Source organism: Hemitrygon akajei, chromosome 4 (assembly GCF_048418815.1).
Source record: "Hemitrygon akajei chromosome 4, sHemAka1.3, whole genome shotgun sequence".
NCBI classification, from domain to species: Eukaryota; Metazoa; Chordata; class Chondrichthyes; order Myliobatiformes; family Dasyatidae; genus Hemitrygon; species Hemitrygon akajei.
In genome coordinates this window covers 197,955,850-197,971,603 of record NC_133127.1, presented here as the reverse complement: position 1 = coordinate 197,971,603, position 15,754 = coordinate 197,955,850, and the positions used below count along the sequence as shown (strand labels likewise).

At 42.8% G+C, this 15,754-nt stretch overlaps 2 protein-coding genes across 2 annotated transcripts in view; both read right to left on the bottom strand.

The window, feature by feature from the left end:
* Positions 1 to 15,448, bottom strand: part of LOC140726046 (uncharacterized) — a 201,730-nt gene extending 186,282 nt beyond the window's left edge. The window contains exon 1 of the mRNA XM_073041941.1: positions 14,060 to 15,448. Within this exon, the coding sequence (XP_072898042.1) occupies positions 14,060 to 15,430 (1,371 nt within the window). The 5' untranslated portion in view covers positions 15,431 to 15,448. The remainder of the gene's footprint in view (positions 1 to 14,059) is intronic.
* LOC140727114 (uncharacterized) lies at positions 10,249 to 13,408 on the bottom strand. The gene has a single exon (XM_073044389.1). It carries the CDS (start codon positions 13,333 to 13,335, stop codon positions 12,499 to 12,501), a length of 837 nt encoding a protein of 278 aa, XP_072900490.1. The 5' UTR covers positions 13,336 to 13,408; the 3' UTR covers positions 10,249 to 12,498.
* Positions 15,449 to 15,754: the final 306 nt, after the last annotated feature.

The following is a 15,754-nucleotide window of genomic DNA, read 5'->3' as shown; positions in this document are numbered from 1 at the left end:
GTTATCAGCCAACCTTGCTTGTATGTGGATGGGAAGTACCCGCTCCTCAATGTTTTTCCATTGAGTGTCATATGATGGGTTGCACCAACATATCACAGCTCTCAACTGTGCTGCAAAATAATAATCTCTAAGAGAAGGTAGGCCCCATCCCCCCTTTTCCTTTGCTAATTGCAAAGTTTTGAGATGAACTCTAGGCCTTTTACCCTGCCAAATATACCTTGATAGCATCTTGTTCCATTCATTGAATTGATTTTGATTAATCTCTATTGGTAGGGTCTGAAAGAGATATAACACTCTGGGCAGTATATTCATTTTAATAGACTCAATCCTTGAACTGAGACTGAAAAAAGGAATCAGGCTCCATCTTGTCACATCTTCCTTAATTTTTTTATATAAAGGCTGATAATTACATTCTGATAATTTTGCCAAATCTTTTGGCATAATGATGCCCAAATATTTGAAAGACTCTGTGTGCCATGCCCAGGGGTATCTACTTTCAATTTCTCTTGGTGGGCTATAGTTGTATGAAAGTAATTGGGTTTTATCCACATTGATCTTGTATCCTGATAATTGACCATATTGTTCAAAGGATTACATCAATTTAGGTAAAGAGTATGTTGGTTGCCCTAGGTAGATCAAAATGTCATCCGTGTAACAAGCCAATTTATGCTCTGTCCCTTTAATAGTAACTCCCCTGATATCTTCATTTTGTCTAATGTATTGAGCTAATGGTTCCAGATATAACGCAAAGAGTAGCGGTGACCATGCACAACCCTGTCTCGTGCCCCTTTCTAGGGTAAGACTATTTGATAACTATCCATTGATTTTAATCCTAGCAGCAGGGTTGTCATATAGTGTCTGTATATTTTTAATAAGTGTGTCTTGGAAACCAAATCTATGTAAAACTCTGTAAAGAAAATTCCAATTAACCAAATCAAATGCCTTTTCAGCATCCATGCTTATCACTATTGCTTCGATTTTATTTTTTTGTATATGATACATAACGTGAAGTGTCCTTCTTATATTGTCTTGAGTTTGGCATTGTTGTATAAACCTGTCTGATCGTTACGTATCAGTATGGGTAGAAACTCCTATAATTGTTTGGCCATGATGGAGGTAAATAATCTATCATCTACATTAAGAACGGATATTGGTCTAAATTACCCACATTCCATTTTATCCTTGCCTTCTTTCGGTATGGCTGAGATTATCGCTTCCTTCCAAATGGGTGGCATTTGTGCCATTTTTGGAGCCCAGTTCAGTGTGGGGTGTAACACAGGAATTAACTCATTTTTAAACTCTTTGTACCACTCTGCCGTATACCCATCTGATCCTGGTGACTTGCTTAATTTAAGCCTACTAATTGCAGCTTTTAATTCAACTTCAGTTATGTCAGCAGTCATCATTCTATTTTGTTCTTCACTTAAAGTGGGTAACTCTAGAGAATTCAGGAAGGTGTCAATTTGGGTTATGCTTCCCCCTGGAACTTTGGAATATAGAGTTTTGTAAAACCCTTCAAAAGCTTCTTGAATTTCACTTAGCTTATTTTTTTTATCATTTTTGTTCTTGGATCCCTAATTCTATGAATTGTATTTTCTGCTATTTTTTTTTCAGTTTCCACACCAGTATTTTCATAGACTTAGATCCATTTTCATAATGTCTCTGTTTCAGAAACATTAAATTTTTCTTGATTTCTTGCATAGCCAAACTATTAATTTTATTCCTAATTTTTAAAAATTTCCTCTAATGTATCCTGTGCCAAATTCAATTTGTGTTTTTTCTCTAGTTCCTTCAGCCTATTTTATAATTCCTCTAATGTTTTATTCCTTACTTTTTTCTTATATGAAGATATCGCTATAATTTTCCCTCTTAAGACCGCCTTCAGAGTATCCCATAAAATGGGAGGTGAAACCTTTCCATTATCATTGAATTCTAAGTAGAGACCAATTTCTTTTTTAATTTGTTCCTTAAAGTGCGGATCATTGAGTAGACTTGCATTTAGTTTCCAAATAGTATTCTTTGGTTGTAGGTCAAAATCAACAGATAAATATATAGGTGCATGGTCACTTACATCTATTGTCCCAATTCCACAGGTGTTTATTTTGTCTTTGTCTTTTCCAAATGTTATGAAATAGTCTAATCTTGTATAAACAGAATGGGGAGCAGAATAATGAGTGTAGTCCCTTCTGTCAGGGAAAAGGTCCCTCCATATATTAATTAAACCAACATCCTCAAAAAATGTATTAATTTTCTTATGTAAAGATTTTGTTTCATAGGTTTTTCTATTGGAAGAGTCTAAGTTTGGTTGTAATTGTAAATTTAAGTCTCCCCCACATATCACGAGATCTTCTGTTTCCGCTACCATAATATCAGTAATCTTCTGAAAGAAACCAATATCACTTCCTGGGGGTGCATATATATTCAATAGAGTAACTGAATTTTCATCTATATTCCCCCTTACCAGAATATACCTGCCCTCTTTATCTCCCATTTCGAATACTTTTTCAAAATTTAGCTTACTTGAGATAAGAATAGCAACTCCTCTCCTTTGTCCTTATTTATATGAGGAGAAAAACAAATTAGTGAAGCCCATTCTCTTTAGTTTTCTATGCTCATTATCACTTAAATGAGTTTCCTGTAAATATACTACATGGGCATGTTCTTTTTTCATTTTGGATAAAATTCCTGTTATGTTTGATTGGATTTAATAGCCAATTGACATTAAAATAAATGAATTTTTCTTAGCCATCTGTATTTATCTGTCAATGTATCATTAAAATTAGCAGAGTAAAACTTAATCGATCTACCTCCTGAACAAATAAGAACCAAGAAACGCAAATAATAACAAAAATGGCAACGAACGTGTGATTCCAAGGCTGAGGTCTCTAGTAGATGACCCTGGGTTGAGCTGGAGGAAATGTCTAGCTGTGGGGGATAGCCCCTCCTACTTGTGAGTTGAGGGCCCCCATTGCAGTATCCATAAAAGTCAGTGAACAAGTCCATTACACACATACACATACACACACATATATATTCTCATTTTGGTGGGGAAAAAGGAGTAAGTGAGTGAATAAAGAAGAATAACTGAGTAATTTCCCAAGCAGAGCGGGATAATTCCTCCGCCAGGCTTTCCCTCGGTTTGATCACGCAGACGGGCAACCCTCTGGCCTTCAGGTCTGTAGTCGGATCTTCCACTGTCTGGTACGTTTGGATCCCATCTTGATAAAACACTTTAAGTTTAGCAGGGTACGGAGTTTGAAACTAATCCTTTCTTGCTTTAGTATTCGCTTTATTTCAGAGTATTCTTTATGTTTCTGCAGGACCGCGGGGGGTAATCTTGATCGAAATACATTAATTTACCGTCTAAAAACACCCTCTTCTTACCGCAGGCCCTTCGTAGAATCTCCGCCTTGGTACTGTATCGAAGGAATTTAATTATTATTGACCGTGGCTTATCTGCTCTATTTCGGGTAGGCTTTGGGACGATCGCACGATGCACTCTCTCAATTTCCAGCTCCATAGTCGAGGGAAGCTCCAGCGTGTCCCGCAGCAACTTTCCGACAAACTCCGTCATAGACAAGCCCTCCGCTCCTTCGGGAACGTTGTATATTCTGATATCTTTCCGCCGTGATCTTCCCTCCAGGTCAAGCAGTTTACCTTCTTGTTGATTTAATCTTTTTATTGTCTATCTTAGTATCCGTTCCACGTTTTGCATGCGATCTTCCACCTTCTCAATTTGAGACTCTGCCACCGCTATTTTTTGATTGACGTTGGCGAGCGCTGACTTAATATCATGTAGTTGCTGTTTTATATCTTTTTGGAACTCCCTTATCTCTTTCAATATTTCGATCATATTTGCCGCTTCACCTGAACGAGGCCCTGCATCAGCCTTGCTAGCACATGGTCGGGTAGGAGAGCCACTCGCTGCACTCCTCTCGTCTGCAGGCTCTGCAGTGTCGCTTTTCTTATTTCCATTCTTTTTCCCCATTCTTGCCCCTCTTATCAGTTCAAATACTTACAAAAAAAATCCTATATTCGATGGGTTAACGGGGCAAAATATGCGTTTTTCCGGAGGAGCTATTGACATAAGTTGCCATTTCCGACGATGACATCACCAGAACCACTCTCCAAGCTTTCTCTATTTGTGAGCCTACCGCCCCTTCCTCTGTCACTTCACTTCGGTTCCCACCCCACAACAAACCTAGTTTATGCTCTCCCCAATAGCCTTTGCAAACCTCCCCGCCAGGATATTGGTCCCCCAGGATTCAAGTGCAGGTCCTTTTTGTACAGGTCACCCCTGCCCCAAAAGTGGTCCCTTTGATCCAGAAATCTGAATCCCTGCCCCCTGCTCCAATCCCTCAGTCATGCATTTCCTCCATCTCATTCTATTCCGATTCTCACTGTCACGTGGGACAGGCAGAAATCCCGAGATTACTACCTTTGAGGTCCTGCTTCTCAACCTCCTTCCTACCTCCCTGTAGTCTGTTTTCAGGACCTCTTCCCTTTTTCCACCTATATTGTTGGTACCAATTTGTACCACGACCTCTGGCAGTTCACCTTCCAACTTCAGGATATCGTGGGCGTGATCAGAAACATCCCAGACCCTGGCACCTGGGAGGCAAACTACTATCTGTGTTTCTTTCTTGAGTCCACAGCATCGTCTGTCTAACCCCCTAACTATAGAGTCCCCTATTATTGCCACCATCCTCTTCCTTTCCCTACCCTTCTGAGCCACAGGACCAGACTTTATGCTAGAGGCACGGCCACTGTCGCTTCCCCCAGGTAGGCTGTCCCCCCAACAGTACTCAAACAGGAGTACTTATTGTTAAGGGGGGCAGCCACAGGGGTGCTCTCTAGTATCTGACTCTTGCCCTTTGCTCTCCTGACTGTTGCCCACTTACCTATCTCCCGAGGCCCCAGTGTGTCTACCTGCCTAAAGCTCTTATTTATCACCTCCTCACTCTGCCTGACCAGACGAAGGTCATCGAGCTGCATCTCCAGTTCCCTAACAATGTCCTTTAGGAGCTGCAGCTCGACGCATCTGGTGCAGATGTAGCCATCTGGGAGGCTGGGAGTCTCCCAGACTTCCCACATATGACACCGAGCACAGAACACAGGCCCCACACTCATAATTTCTGTGTGTATTCTGCACAAGTAATGTACCTCACCTCGACCCGTTATCGCTTAATCCCCATTGAGCCAAAGCCTTCCTACTCTGTCTCCCTCTACTGCGTTGCCCGTGAGATTGTGTTAAGGGTGAAAGGCAAAACGCTTAAGGGGAACATGAGGGGAAACATCTTCACTCAGGTTTGTGAGAATCAAACCTGATAAAAGAGTTTCACCTCAAGTTCCCCTTAAACGTTTCACCTTTCACCTTTAATCCATGACCTCTGGTTGTAGTCCCACCCAACTTCAGTGGAAAAAGCCTGCTTGCATTCTCCTTATCGATACCCCTCATAATGTTGTATACCTCTATCATATAGCCATATAGCAATCACAGCACGGAAACAGGCCATCTTGGCCCTTCTAGTCCATGCCGATGCTTCCTCTCACCTAATCCCACCGACCTGCACTCAGTCCATAACCCTCCATTCCTTTCCTGTCCATATACCTATCCAATTTTACTTTAAATGACAATACCGAACCTGCCTCTACCACTTCTACTGGAAACTCATTCCACACAGCTACCACTCTCTGAGTAAAGAAATTCCCCCTCATGTTACCCTTAAACTTCCGGTTCATCTTCGAGGTAACTGACTTTTTGGATTCATTCAGGAATAGTGGGTTGAACCATACGGATGCCTATACTGATGATTTAGTTACAGGGAATGACACTTGGGAAGCACATGTCACTGCAGTGGAGAAACTATTTGAAAGGCTTTGTGGTGAACTACATATACCTGTCTGGACTGCTCCTGTGGCTCCTCCCACAGACCCCTGTATAAAGGCGACTGAGGCCTGTTGCCCAGCCTCATTCTCCAGGATGTAGTGTTGTTCATTCTTCCAATCAATAAAAGCCGATACCTCGCTTCTTATGTCTCAGAGTGAGTTATTGATGGTGCATCAGGCTTTCAAAAGCTAACCTAACTATTGACTTAGCTAAAGGGGAATGTGGTCATGCGACTGTGACCTACCTTGGTTATAATGTAAATCAGAGTCTGGTTTGGGAAAATGGTTAATGAAACTCCAATTCAACAATGGAGATTGACTTTGTAATATGATTGATTAACATCAGTACAGACAAAATCTGCAATGCAGATGTTGGATTTACGATGTTTTTTAGTGTTATTTTAATATTTGTATACAGTCCTGCTGTATATTAGTTTGTAAGATGATGTATGAATATTTCTATGTATATTATGTATCTTGTAGATTTCATACAATTTCTATATTTTTTGTAAATAGTAGTTAAAATTTTGCTCATGATAGACCAAAATTTTCTCTTTTTGGAGGGAGGTGTTACATGCCCACAGTTTGATCTGGGACAGTGGGATGATGTAATGGTCTTATGACTGGGATGATGTAATTGTCTCATGACCATAGGGTGATGTTATGGTACTTATTCAAAGCTGCCATTGTGACGCAGTTAATTTCTTTATCTTGCTGCATAGAGTTTGCTGCTGGTTGGTTATAGAGAATGGCCGCCGGTTTTTGATTGTGCAGTTGTTTTACTGTCGAGAGAGAGAGGAAGTGAAGACATTACCAACGTCACATGAACCCAAAGGATTTGGGCAATGCCAAAGACATCCGGTTCATCTTTGAGGTAACTGACATTTTGGATTTGTTCAGAAATAGTGGCACGCACGTTTGAATTAACCCCTGAAAGGTTGGGAGGTTTATGCAATGATCACTCCTTCAGAAGGTCAGTTATTTTAAGAAACTTTACTTCTTCGTGATCACCTCAGAGAAGGTCATTCTTGGCTGCACTCTGCATCGGCAGATTCGTCATTTCTTCAAAGAAATCAGTTAAACGGTCATTTAAGAAAGTCTTCCTCTCTTCTCGCTTACATTGTAAATCACTTGGACTTTTCAACTTACTACTTTAAGACTGCTTGAATGAGAACTCGCTAAAACCTGTTTCTGAGTTTGACTGTTTGTTCGATATAGCCGCATAACGGTTAACTTCAGGTTAAGCTGTTTGTTTACTTTTCTATGTTTTTGAGTAGAGGTTAATAAATATCATTGGTTATTTATAAAACCTGACTCAATTTTATATTCATTGCTGCTGGCTCATAACAGTAGCATCTGAGGAAAAAGGAGGATTGGTGTGTACAGGGAAGTGGGATCAAAGGGAGATGGAGAATCCAAGTACCCAAGAGCTGACAGTGGAGATTGAGAGACACGGGACTGCAGAGTGGTGATAGGGGTAGGGGAGACTGAGGCAGCACGTAAAGTCTCTGTGAGTTGCCGTACGGTCCAAGAAAGTTAGAGATCAGTCCACCGGACTACCACTGCACCCCCTTTGGAAGTCTCAGGTCTGGGACTCTTCATCAGAATTGATTCTCTCTCTATATCAGCTGCCTGACCTGTGGAATATTTCCAGTATTGTCTGTTTTTAGTTTGGATTTCCAGTATCAGCAACTTTCATCTCAAGACGACCAGACTAGAACACTAAATGAACAAACTCCTGCTGCGGATGTGCAAAGATGGGCACTCCCCAGCTTGAAGTGTTCAGCAGTGGACAAGAGGAGAGATGAAACAGTAGCTTTGGATAGGGCATGAATTCATCAGAATGATTAGGGATCGAGTGCCTGGACAGTTTATATAGTCCATTCCTAATTTACTCTGTTGAGAACAGAAGGCGGAGGAGTCATCCAGAAGTAACGTTTAAGACAATTAAAGGATTGTTGGTGGGAATTGAGAACCTGAGTTAGAGGGAAGGGGTGGTAGTTTAGGACCTTATTCCTGGACTGTAGGAGATGACTGGAGACTTGATAGAAGTATATGAGATTGTGAGGGGTATAGGTAGGGTAAATGCAAGTATGCTCTTTTCACTGAGGCTGTATGAGACTAGAACTAGAGGTCATGGATTAACAGTGTGGAACAGGCTGCCAGCCGATGTGGTGGATGCAGGTTTGATTGCAACATTTAAGAGAAGTTTGGATAGTAAATGGACGGGAGGGAATGCAGGGCCTCCGTCCAGGTGCAGGTCAATGGGACGAGGTAGAATAACAGTTAGGCAAAGAGTAGATGGGCTGAAGGGCCTGTTTCTGTGCTGTAGTGCTCTATGACTCTGACCTGTGAGGTGAACTGGAGTGAAGTTGTGCTGACGAAGCAGAGGGGTGCATCTGGTTCAGAGAACAGTAAAGCACAGGCTGTAGAACGGGTCTCACGGTGATCAGTCTCACTCCATTTCCTACCTATTGACGTGTCTATCCAACAGCCTCTGAAATGCCACCATTGTATCTGCTTCCAATCCCACCCCGGCAGCCCAATATCACAATGTTAGACCTCTCCCGATTTGCATTGGGTAGGACAGTGGCATCTGGTCATCAAAATGGTCCTAAGCAGAGTTTTTATTCAGTGTGGTTTGTAACTCCTATCAAGGGACAAACTACAAACAACATTCGTAACTACTTGTTTTCATATGCAGACACCGACGTTCCCTCCAATTATTTTTTACAGCTACACGGACCAACCAACCCGTGGGGTCCAGAGCAAATTGATTCCAAAATTAATTTGTTAAGAGAAGGGAAAGTGTGACGTTGTGAGATTGTGTTTCTGATTGGAAGTCTGTGACCAGCTGATGGAGAGCAGGTTAGTCTTTAGGATTATTGATAATATTGAACAGTTGGTGAGATGGGCAGAGGGAGGGCAGGTGGAATTTGCTCCAGATAGAGCGAGGTGATGTATTTTGGGATTACGAATAAGTACACAAAGAATGTAGCACACAAGGCATTGTTGAGAAACAGTAAGACCTTGGTGTACAAGTTCAAGGATCTCTAAAGGCTGTGACAGTGCAGAAGCCAAAGGGGGTTCTTGCCTTCACACCCCATGTCGGAGATTATCAGGGAAGAGTGGTTACAGGACAGTTGATAAACCGTTTGTCATGAGCAGCTGGAGTATTGCGCACCGTCCTGGCTGCCACACTGCAGGGATGATGTGACCGGACTGCAGAGAGCAGAGTGGGGTCTCCAGGTTGTTGGAACTTGAGGAGGGACCGCAGAGTCTTTGCTTTCCTTGGACAACTCAAAGCTCAGAGGGCAGCTGATAGAGTTAGCAATATGTTGAGGGCAGCAAGAGGTATAATAAATCTTTCCTGAAAACACTCTCCCGAATGAGACGGATTGTGTTTAAGGTAAGGAGTAGAAGATTTAGAGTGGATCTGAGGAAAAACCTTTTGACCCAGAGGGTGGTTGGAATCTGGAACACACTGCTGAAGGCAGAGAATCTCACACTTACAACATACAGTATTTAGATCTGCACTTCAAATACTTGAATGGGAAGGTATAGACGGCTACAGACAGACTGCTGTGTAATGAGATCAATGCAGGTTGTACTAACTGGCTAGCATGGACACAGAGAAGGGCCTGTTTCTCTACTGACTGACTATGTTGGATAAAGACGATACAAAGCGATTTTCTTGCTGCCCTGCAGGCCGTTATGTGGATGGGTTTGAGGGCAGAGTTGTGCTCTCTCTGGTGGGGTAACGATTGTCTTAGGCAAACTCTGGTCTTCTCCATTCCAACTGACAGGAGCTGCAGGCTAGGCAGGTGCCACAACAGTGCAGTGAGGGGTGGTGAGGTGACCCTCACTCCCGTCACACGTTTGGATACAGACGTCTGCCTCGTTTCCATGTGAGCCATTGGTCAGGATGTGCATCTCATCAGTCATTTAATGACCATCCACCCGAAGCAGAACAAAGCCTCACAGAGGGGATAAACATGGAATTGGAGACTCACTACTGGGTGAAATAATATACAGAGTGAGAATACAGAGTGTCAGAGTACAGGGAAAGACCTTTCAATCCATTGAGTCTGTACAAGAGCAGCCCAGATGATCCCACAATTTCCTATTTCATTTTCATTATTTCCCGGCTCCTTTGTAAACGTCCCAGTGAAACCTGCTCTGAATTGAATCTCATTCCAATGACTTGCCACCCAGCTGTATATTGATGTCTGGTCCCTTAAAGGCTCTCTTGTGAATGTTTCTGGAGAGCACGTGGGGACTTCTGTTGTCCTTTCCTCTGAGGCAGATTCCACATAGAGATTATCTATGATAATTATCTCATCATTCATCTGATGCCCAGGAGTCAGAGGTGCTGTTCTGTCAGTGGTGAGAACAGGGAGTGGGTAGGAGGGAGCTGAGATCTCTTGCCCATTTCATTTGTCCTTCTCATTGTGATGGTGACCTCAAAGTGAAATGTGTCTGTGAGGTGAGGAGTTCCTCTGGGTTACCGTCACTTTTGCCACACTCACCGAGTCCTGGTGAGGTTGATACGTCCTCTGGAACTTGCCCTGAGGTGCTCAGTGTTGCAAATGTTTCCAGTTTACCTTGTGGGACGAGCCTTCCTTCCATCTTTCCAAAGGAATGTTAGAGGAGGAAGGTAAAGCAAACCCCAGACCGAAAATAAAGAGGACATCAACACGTGGGGCTCTGCTGTGGCTGTGGAGAGGTTCAGAGGCTGAGACAGGACATTGACCATCGAAGGGGAATGACTGAATCACTCAGATAGACTTGGAGGCACCAACGTTCTCCATTCTGAATAGAATCTCCCTGCAACAAGCTCAGAGTCCTTGGTGATGTCTCTGAAGTCAATAATAAATCTTGTGGGAACAGTTCCTTCCTTCAAGCACAGGTTGTCAAGGCCACAGCTGGGATCGAGAGGTAGATGGGACTGAATGGAGATGTTCTGTCCTGTCGATGGTTTCAGATGTAAACCCACCATTCCCAGGAATTTCCCACATTTATTAATATTCATAGCTTTCCTGAGCACAAAGGCTGTTGGTCAAAGTCCAGTTACCCTGTTGGGTTAGTGGGAGCTGCAGGAACAGAGCTTTCCTTGGAGTGCATCTCTGAGTGCTGCTCTCCTCACTGCTCAATCTTGCATCTCCTGTGGCTGATTTCAAGGTATCGTCTTTCTGGTGTGAATTGTTTCAATGTCTCTGTTTCAGATTCTCAGCATCTGCAGGTTTTTGTGACAAGGTTTATTCTGAGCCTTCAGTAAAACTGGATCTACCAGTTCCAATTCCTGAAGCATCTATACCCAAATGCTTGTGCTCCTGAACCTCTTATAGATTCATGTCCTTTACACTATATTGCAGATCAGAAGGTTAATTGGTTACTGTCAATTTTCCTCCCCTCCCCCCCACAACCCAGCATAGGTGTTTGAAGGAAGAATTAAATTCAATTTGTTTGATTCTGACCACAGATTCCAACTATTGAAGTATCTGTACCCCAAACACTCGTGCTTCTGAACCTCATGCCTTTAGATTATATTACAGTCAGGAGGTAAATTGGTTACTGTAAATCTCTCCAGTCTCTTCCCTCTCACCCCACTCCCAGTGTAGGTGTTTGGAGGAAGAATTAACGTCAATACAGGAAGTGCTGGAAGAACTCAGCTGGTCAGGCAGCATCTGTGAAGGAACCATCTGTGTTTCATTTGCCCTAATGTTGAGATATTCCAAACAAATGCCTCTGAAGTTTCCGATAAAGGTCACGGATCTGAAACATTAACTGTTTTGCTCTCACCAGATGTCACCTGACCCACTGAGTGGGTCCAACATTTTCTGTTTTCATTTTACATTTTCAACATCTCACTTTCCTTTTCAAGAGAATGAATGGGTGGATTGGCATTTGACTGGGAGTAGATGTCAGGGAATATCAGGGAGATGGGTTGATTTGCAAGCCAGCATTTGTGTCAGTGAGATAAACCTTAGCATCTTTGACAATAGATGGAAAATATTGCCCTTCCTTTCCCGATTTTGTCTTTTTTTTTGCTTTAAGTTTCATGGAACCCATCCATTCCCTCCCACCATCCCGTGGGTCGGATTCTGACAGGGGCCAGAACAAAACCATGAGCTGGGAGGAAGTTTCACTTCATCCAGCATGGTGGAGTAATGTGTCATCCAACAGGACAGAGAGAGTGGGGACTGAGGGACGAGGTGGGGATAGTCTGAGACAAAGGAAATGACCTCTGTGTTTCCCATTGGTTTCTAAGGGAAGGGACACAGATGGAGAAAAGGTTATGATGGTGATAGGTTCTCTGGGCTAGGATTGGGATGAGGAGCCATTGGTGATGACTGAATGTGAGTGCCCCACCCATCTGTTAAAGGAGGTCAGCATGAGGATGGAAGAAGTACTGTCAAACTCTGAGGGCAGATGGGAGAGGAGAATGGAGGTGAATTAGAATCAGCAGATGGTCCATCGGCTGGGTGAAACTTTGGCTCCCCAAATTGGGAAAAGCTGAACTGATTGCCACTTATTTATCGCTAACCACCCAGTCAGAAAATTTAGAAAAATTTTTTTTGAACAATGGTTGAACACCTTTTTTTCCTGTCACTGGATTTTGCTTCTTATCCCCTGATAGCTGCTTCCTGTTGATGAACTCTCCAATAGCTCGGCCTGTTTCTTGACCATCGTCAGAGACTGAATTCGGTCCAGGTACCCTGGTTTTCCTTCGTCTTTCTCAGACTGAATCAAGAGGTCAATGTAAGCTGGCGTGGATAACGGGTTTGATCTCAGAGCTACTTCTTCAAGTCTTCTATTGCTCTCAGATAATTGGATAATCAACTCCAGCACTGAATTCTGAACCCCCTCAAACTCCTGCTGAAGCTTCTCCATGATCTTCTCCTGTGTCATCTTCTCACCATAGGCTTTCTCATACTTTTCTTTTACATCACCAAATGTCCTCTTCTCCTTTCTTGTCACATGGACATACTTGTACTTTTCCCTTGAGTGATGGAACATGCTACACTTACCAGGACAGACTTTGCAATTTCCCCAAATATCCATTGCTACACACCAATATTTAAAAATATACACAGTGTAAATACAGGGATCGTGGCAAGTAAATTCACATTTCTTACAGACGTTTACTGTCGAAGCATTAGGTCCAAGATCCTTCTTTTCTGTATGTGTGACATAAGCTTCAGACTCAAAGTCTTTATTTTCATCCAGCTTGTTCTGATGTTGCTCCAGAACCTGTTTCCTTTTCTTTAGTTCTGCCAGTTTGGTCAGCCCAACTTGGATCTGTTCCTGCAATCCCTTCATTGCAGCTTCCAGCTGCTTACATTCACTCAAAACCTCTTTGGTCAAAACTAAACTTCTTGTTTCCATTGTGTCAAGAGCTCTAAAGAATTTCTTCATACTGTTAATTCCCATCTTCCAGAACATCGCATCAAAGTTAACATCGACTTCCTCTTCCCTGCTGTCATCCGATCCCTTGTTGGTAGCGTTTCCAGAGGCTGAACGCTGGGCAAATACAACGGAATTGTTAAACGAAGTGAACTGGAGCCCCACTTTTATCCTTGGGACATGGTACCTCAGCTACCTTCAAAGCCTCCAGAACGGGGGGGGGGGGGGGGCGTTTTCCATCTGCAAAAGTCACCAGAATCTGAATGTTCTCTGCAATATCTTTGCCAAAAATAGAAAAAATTAAATCAAAGACATATTTCTGTGTCTGAGTCAGGCGAGCCAAAGATGTTTGCGTAACAAAACACACAGCATCAATTTGATCAACCCCCTGTGGGGAAGAGAAAAACTCTCGAATGCTGTCAGTAATCTCTTTACCTCGGCTTATCCCTCTGGTATCTCCAAATCCTGGTGTATCAATGATAGCCAGTGAGTAATCGATGTTAAATCCCACCTGATGGTGTAGTTTGTAGGCAGTGATGGTGGATGTCTGACTTTCAGCCTGAGACCTTCCAGTCTCTTCCTGTGTTAACATGTATCTGAAGTTGTCACCCCATTCCACACCCAATATGTAATTGATCATCCCATTGATAAGGGTCGTCTTTCCTGACCCTGTTGCTCCCAAAACCATAATCGTCTTCATGGAGTGGTTTATGCTGGGTTTTCCAAAGGAGCAATTCACAAATTGTTTGGACTTACCAAATACCTCCTTCTGCAGGTTCAGCATGTAAATGGAAGGGTTTCCTGGAGATATTAATCTTCCTTCTGTGGGATGTTTCTGGTGTATTCCCTTTGTTACTTCTCCGATTTTTATTAAAACCTCTTCACTTGGTACACTGGAACCTGCTTCTCCACAGTCAGCAGACAGTCGGACTCTGTGATCTATTTGAGGTTTCAATCCCATTAAGTTATTGTGACATTCACTGTCTGTTGTCTTTACTTCCATCCACGATCGAGCCTTTGTGTTGGACGTAACTGATGTTTCTTCTCTATATTCAATCCTGTACTGAACTATTTCAACACCAGCTCCAATATGACTTGGTCTATCCCAGGACAGTGTTGCAATTGGTGAACAATCCTGGAAGATCGGTTTACCAGGTGAACTTGTAGGAAGTGTGAACTGTGTAGAACTATCACTAGCCTTACTAACCCCTACCTTGGTCACAGCTCGGTATTGGAAATGATATTCCTGATGTGGCTGTAACACAGATATTGTAAAAGACTCGGATTTACCTTGTGTATCCAGAGTTGTCCATTCTACCTGCTGGGTACCTTTGTACTCTCTCTTGTAGCCCACAATCTCACCCGTACCATATCTAGGAGGGTGTAACTGCAGTGTCACACTGTCATGTATTGTTCCAGCAGCCACAGGTCTCTGGGGCTGTGATGGGGGTTCAAAGCATCGGTTCTTTATACACGCACCCTCGTACAAGTAAATAGATGTTCCTATCTGGCGGTTATCTTTCACAGAAACAACAAGGAATTTTATGTTCCTATCTGATTCATTGGCCTTGGCAAATTCCAGGAATAACTGAGATTGTTCCTTCATCTTTCGTTTTACAATCTCTGAGTGAAACCACTGCTCACCGTGTTGTGTTACACTGTCTCCATCAGCAGGAGTTGGTGCCTGTATCTTCGGAGCTGTGTGAGATTGGAGGTAATTGGTGGTCTCTGACAGATAGACATCCTCCTGATGCAATGTTGTAAAGGTGAAGCAAACCACATAGTCCATTGCATGATCCATCAATTCATCCTCCAACTCACTCACTATTTTCACAGAAGGTACATCATCGAATATCCTGAGATAATGTCCCACTAACTTCATCTCTCTTTCCTTGTCATCCAGCCATGTGATCAGTGACTGGTGTCGGAATGGTGAGTCTTCCTTGTTTTTCAGTATATCCATGAGTAACTCTTCCTCACCCCTACCTCCCCGGATGATTGGAAGATCTCTCGCTAAATTCTGCTGGAAAACTAGTTTGTATTCCTGACACAACTCTCGGAATTTCACTATCCTGTCCCTGACCTCGGGAAACTGAATGGCAGCTCTGTCTTTCTCCATATCATTGCATCTCATCACTGCCTCTCCGAGCTGTTCCAGGACACGTATGTCCATGGTACATTTGTAGAAATTTGTGAGTGTTTTTAATGAGATACCAAATCTCCTCAAACACCTACTGAAATATTGCAGCTGTCTTGCCTTCTTTGTAACAACAGCTTGTCACACATGTAGACCATTTATTTGTGCAGACAGGGTCTGGAATGTGGGCCTGAACTGTACAAGATGAAACTGAACAGGTTTTTGTTCCCCACTCTCTTTAAGCTTACTGAGTTTATTGGAACATCATTCACACTACTTGTACGTGGAATAAAGATTTTGGTTGTAAACGAGAGAAACAAA

Bases quoted from the DNA above. Each gene is read 5' to 3' on its own strand.
- LOC140727114 (XM_073044389.1), bottom strand. From the start codon at position 13,335: ATGTTCTGGAAGATGGGAATTAACAGTATGAAGAAATTCTTTAGAGCT.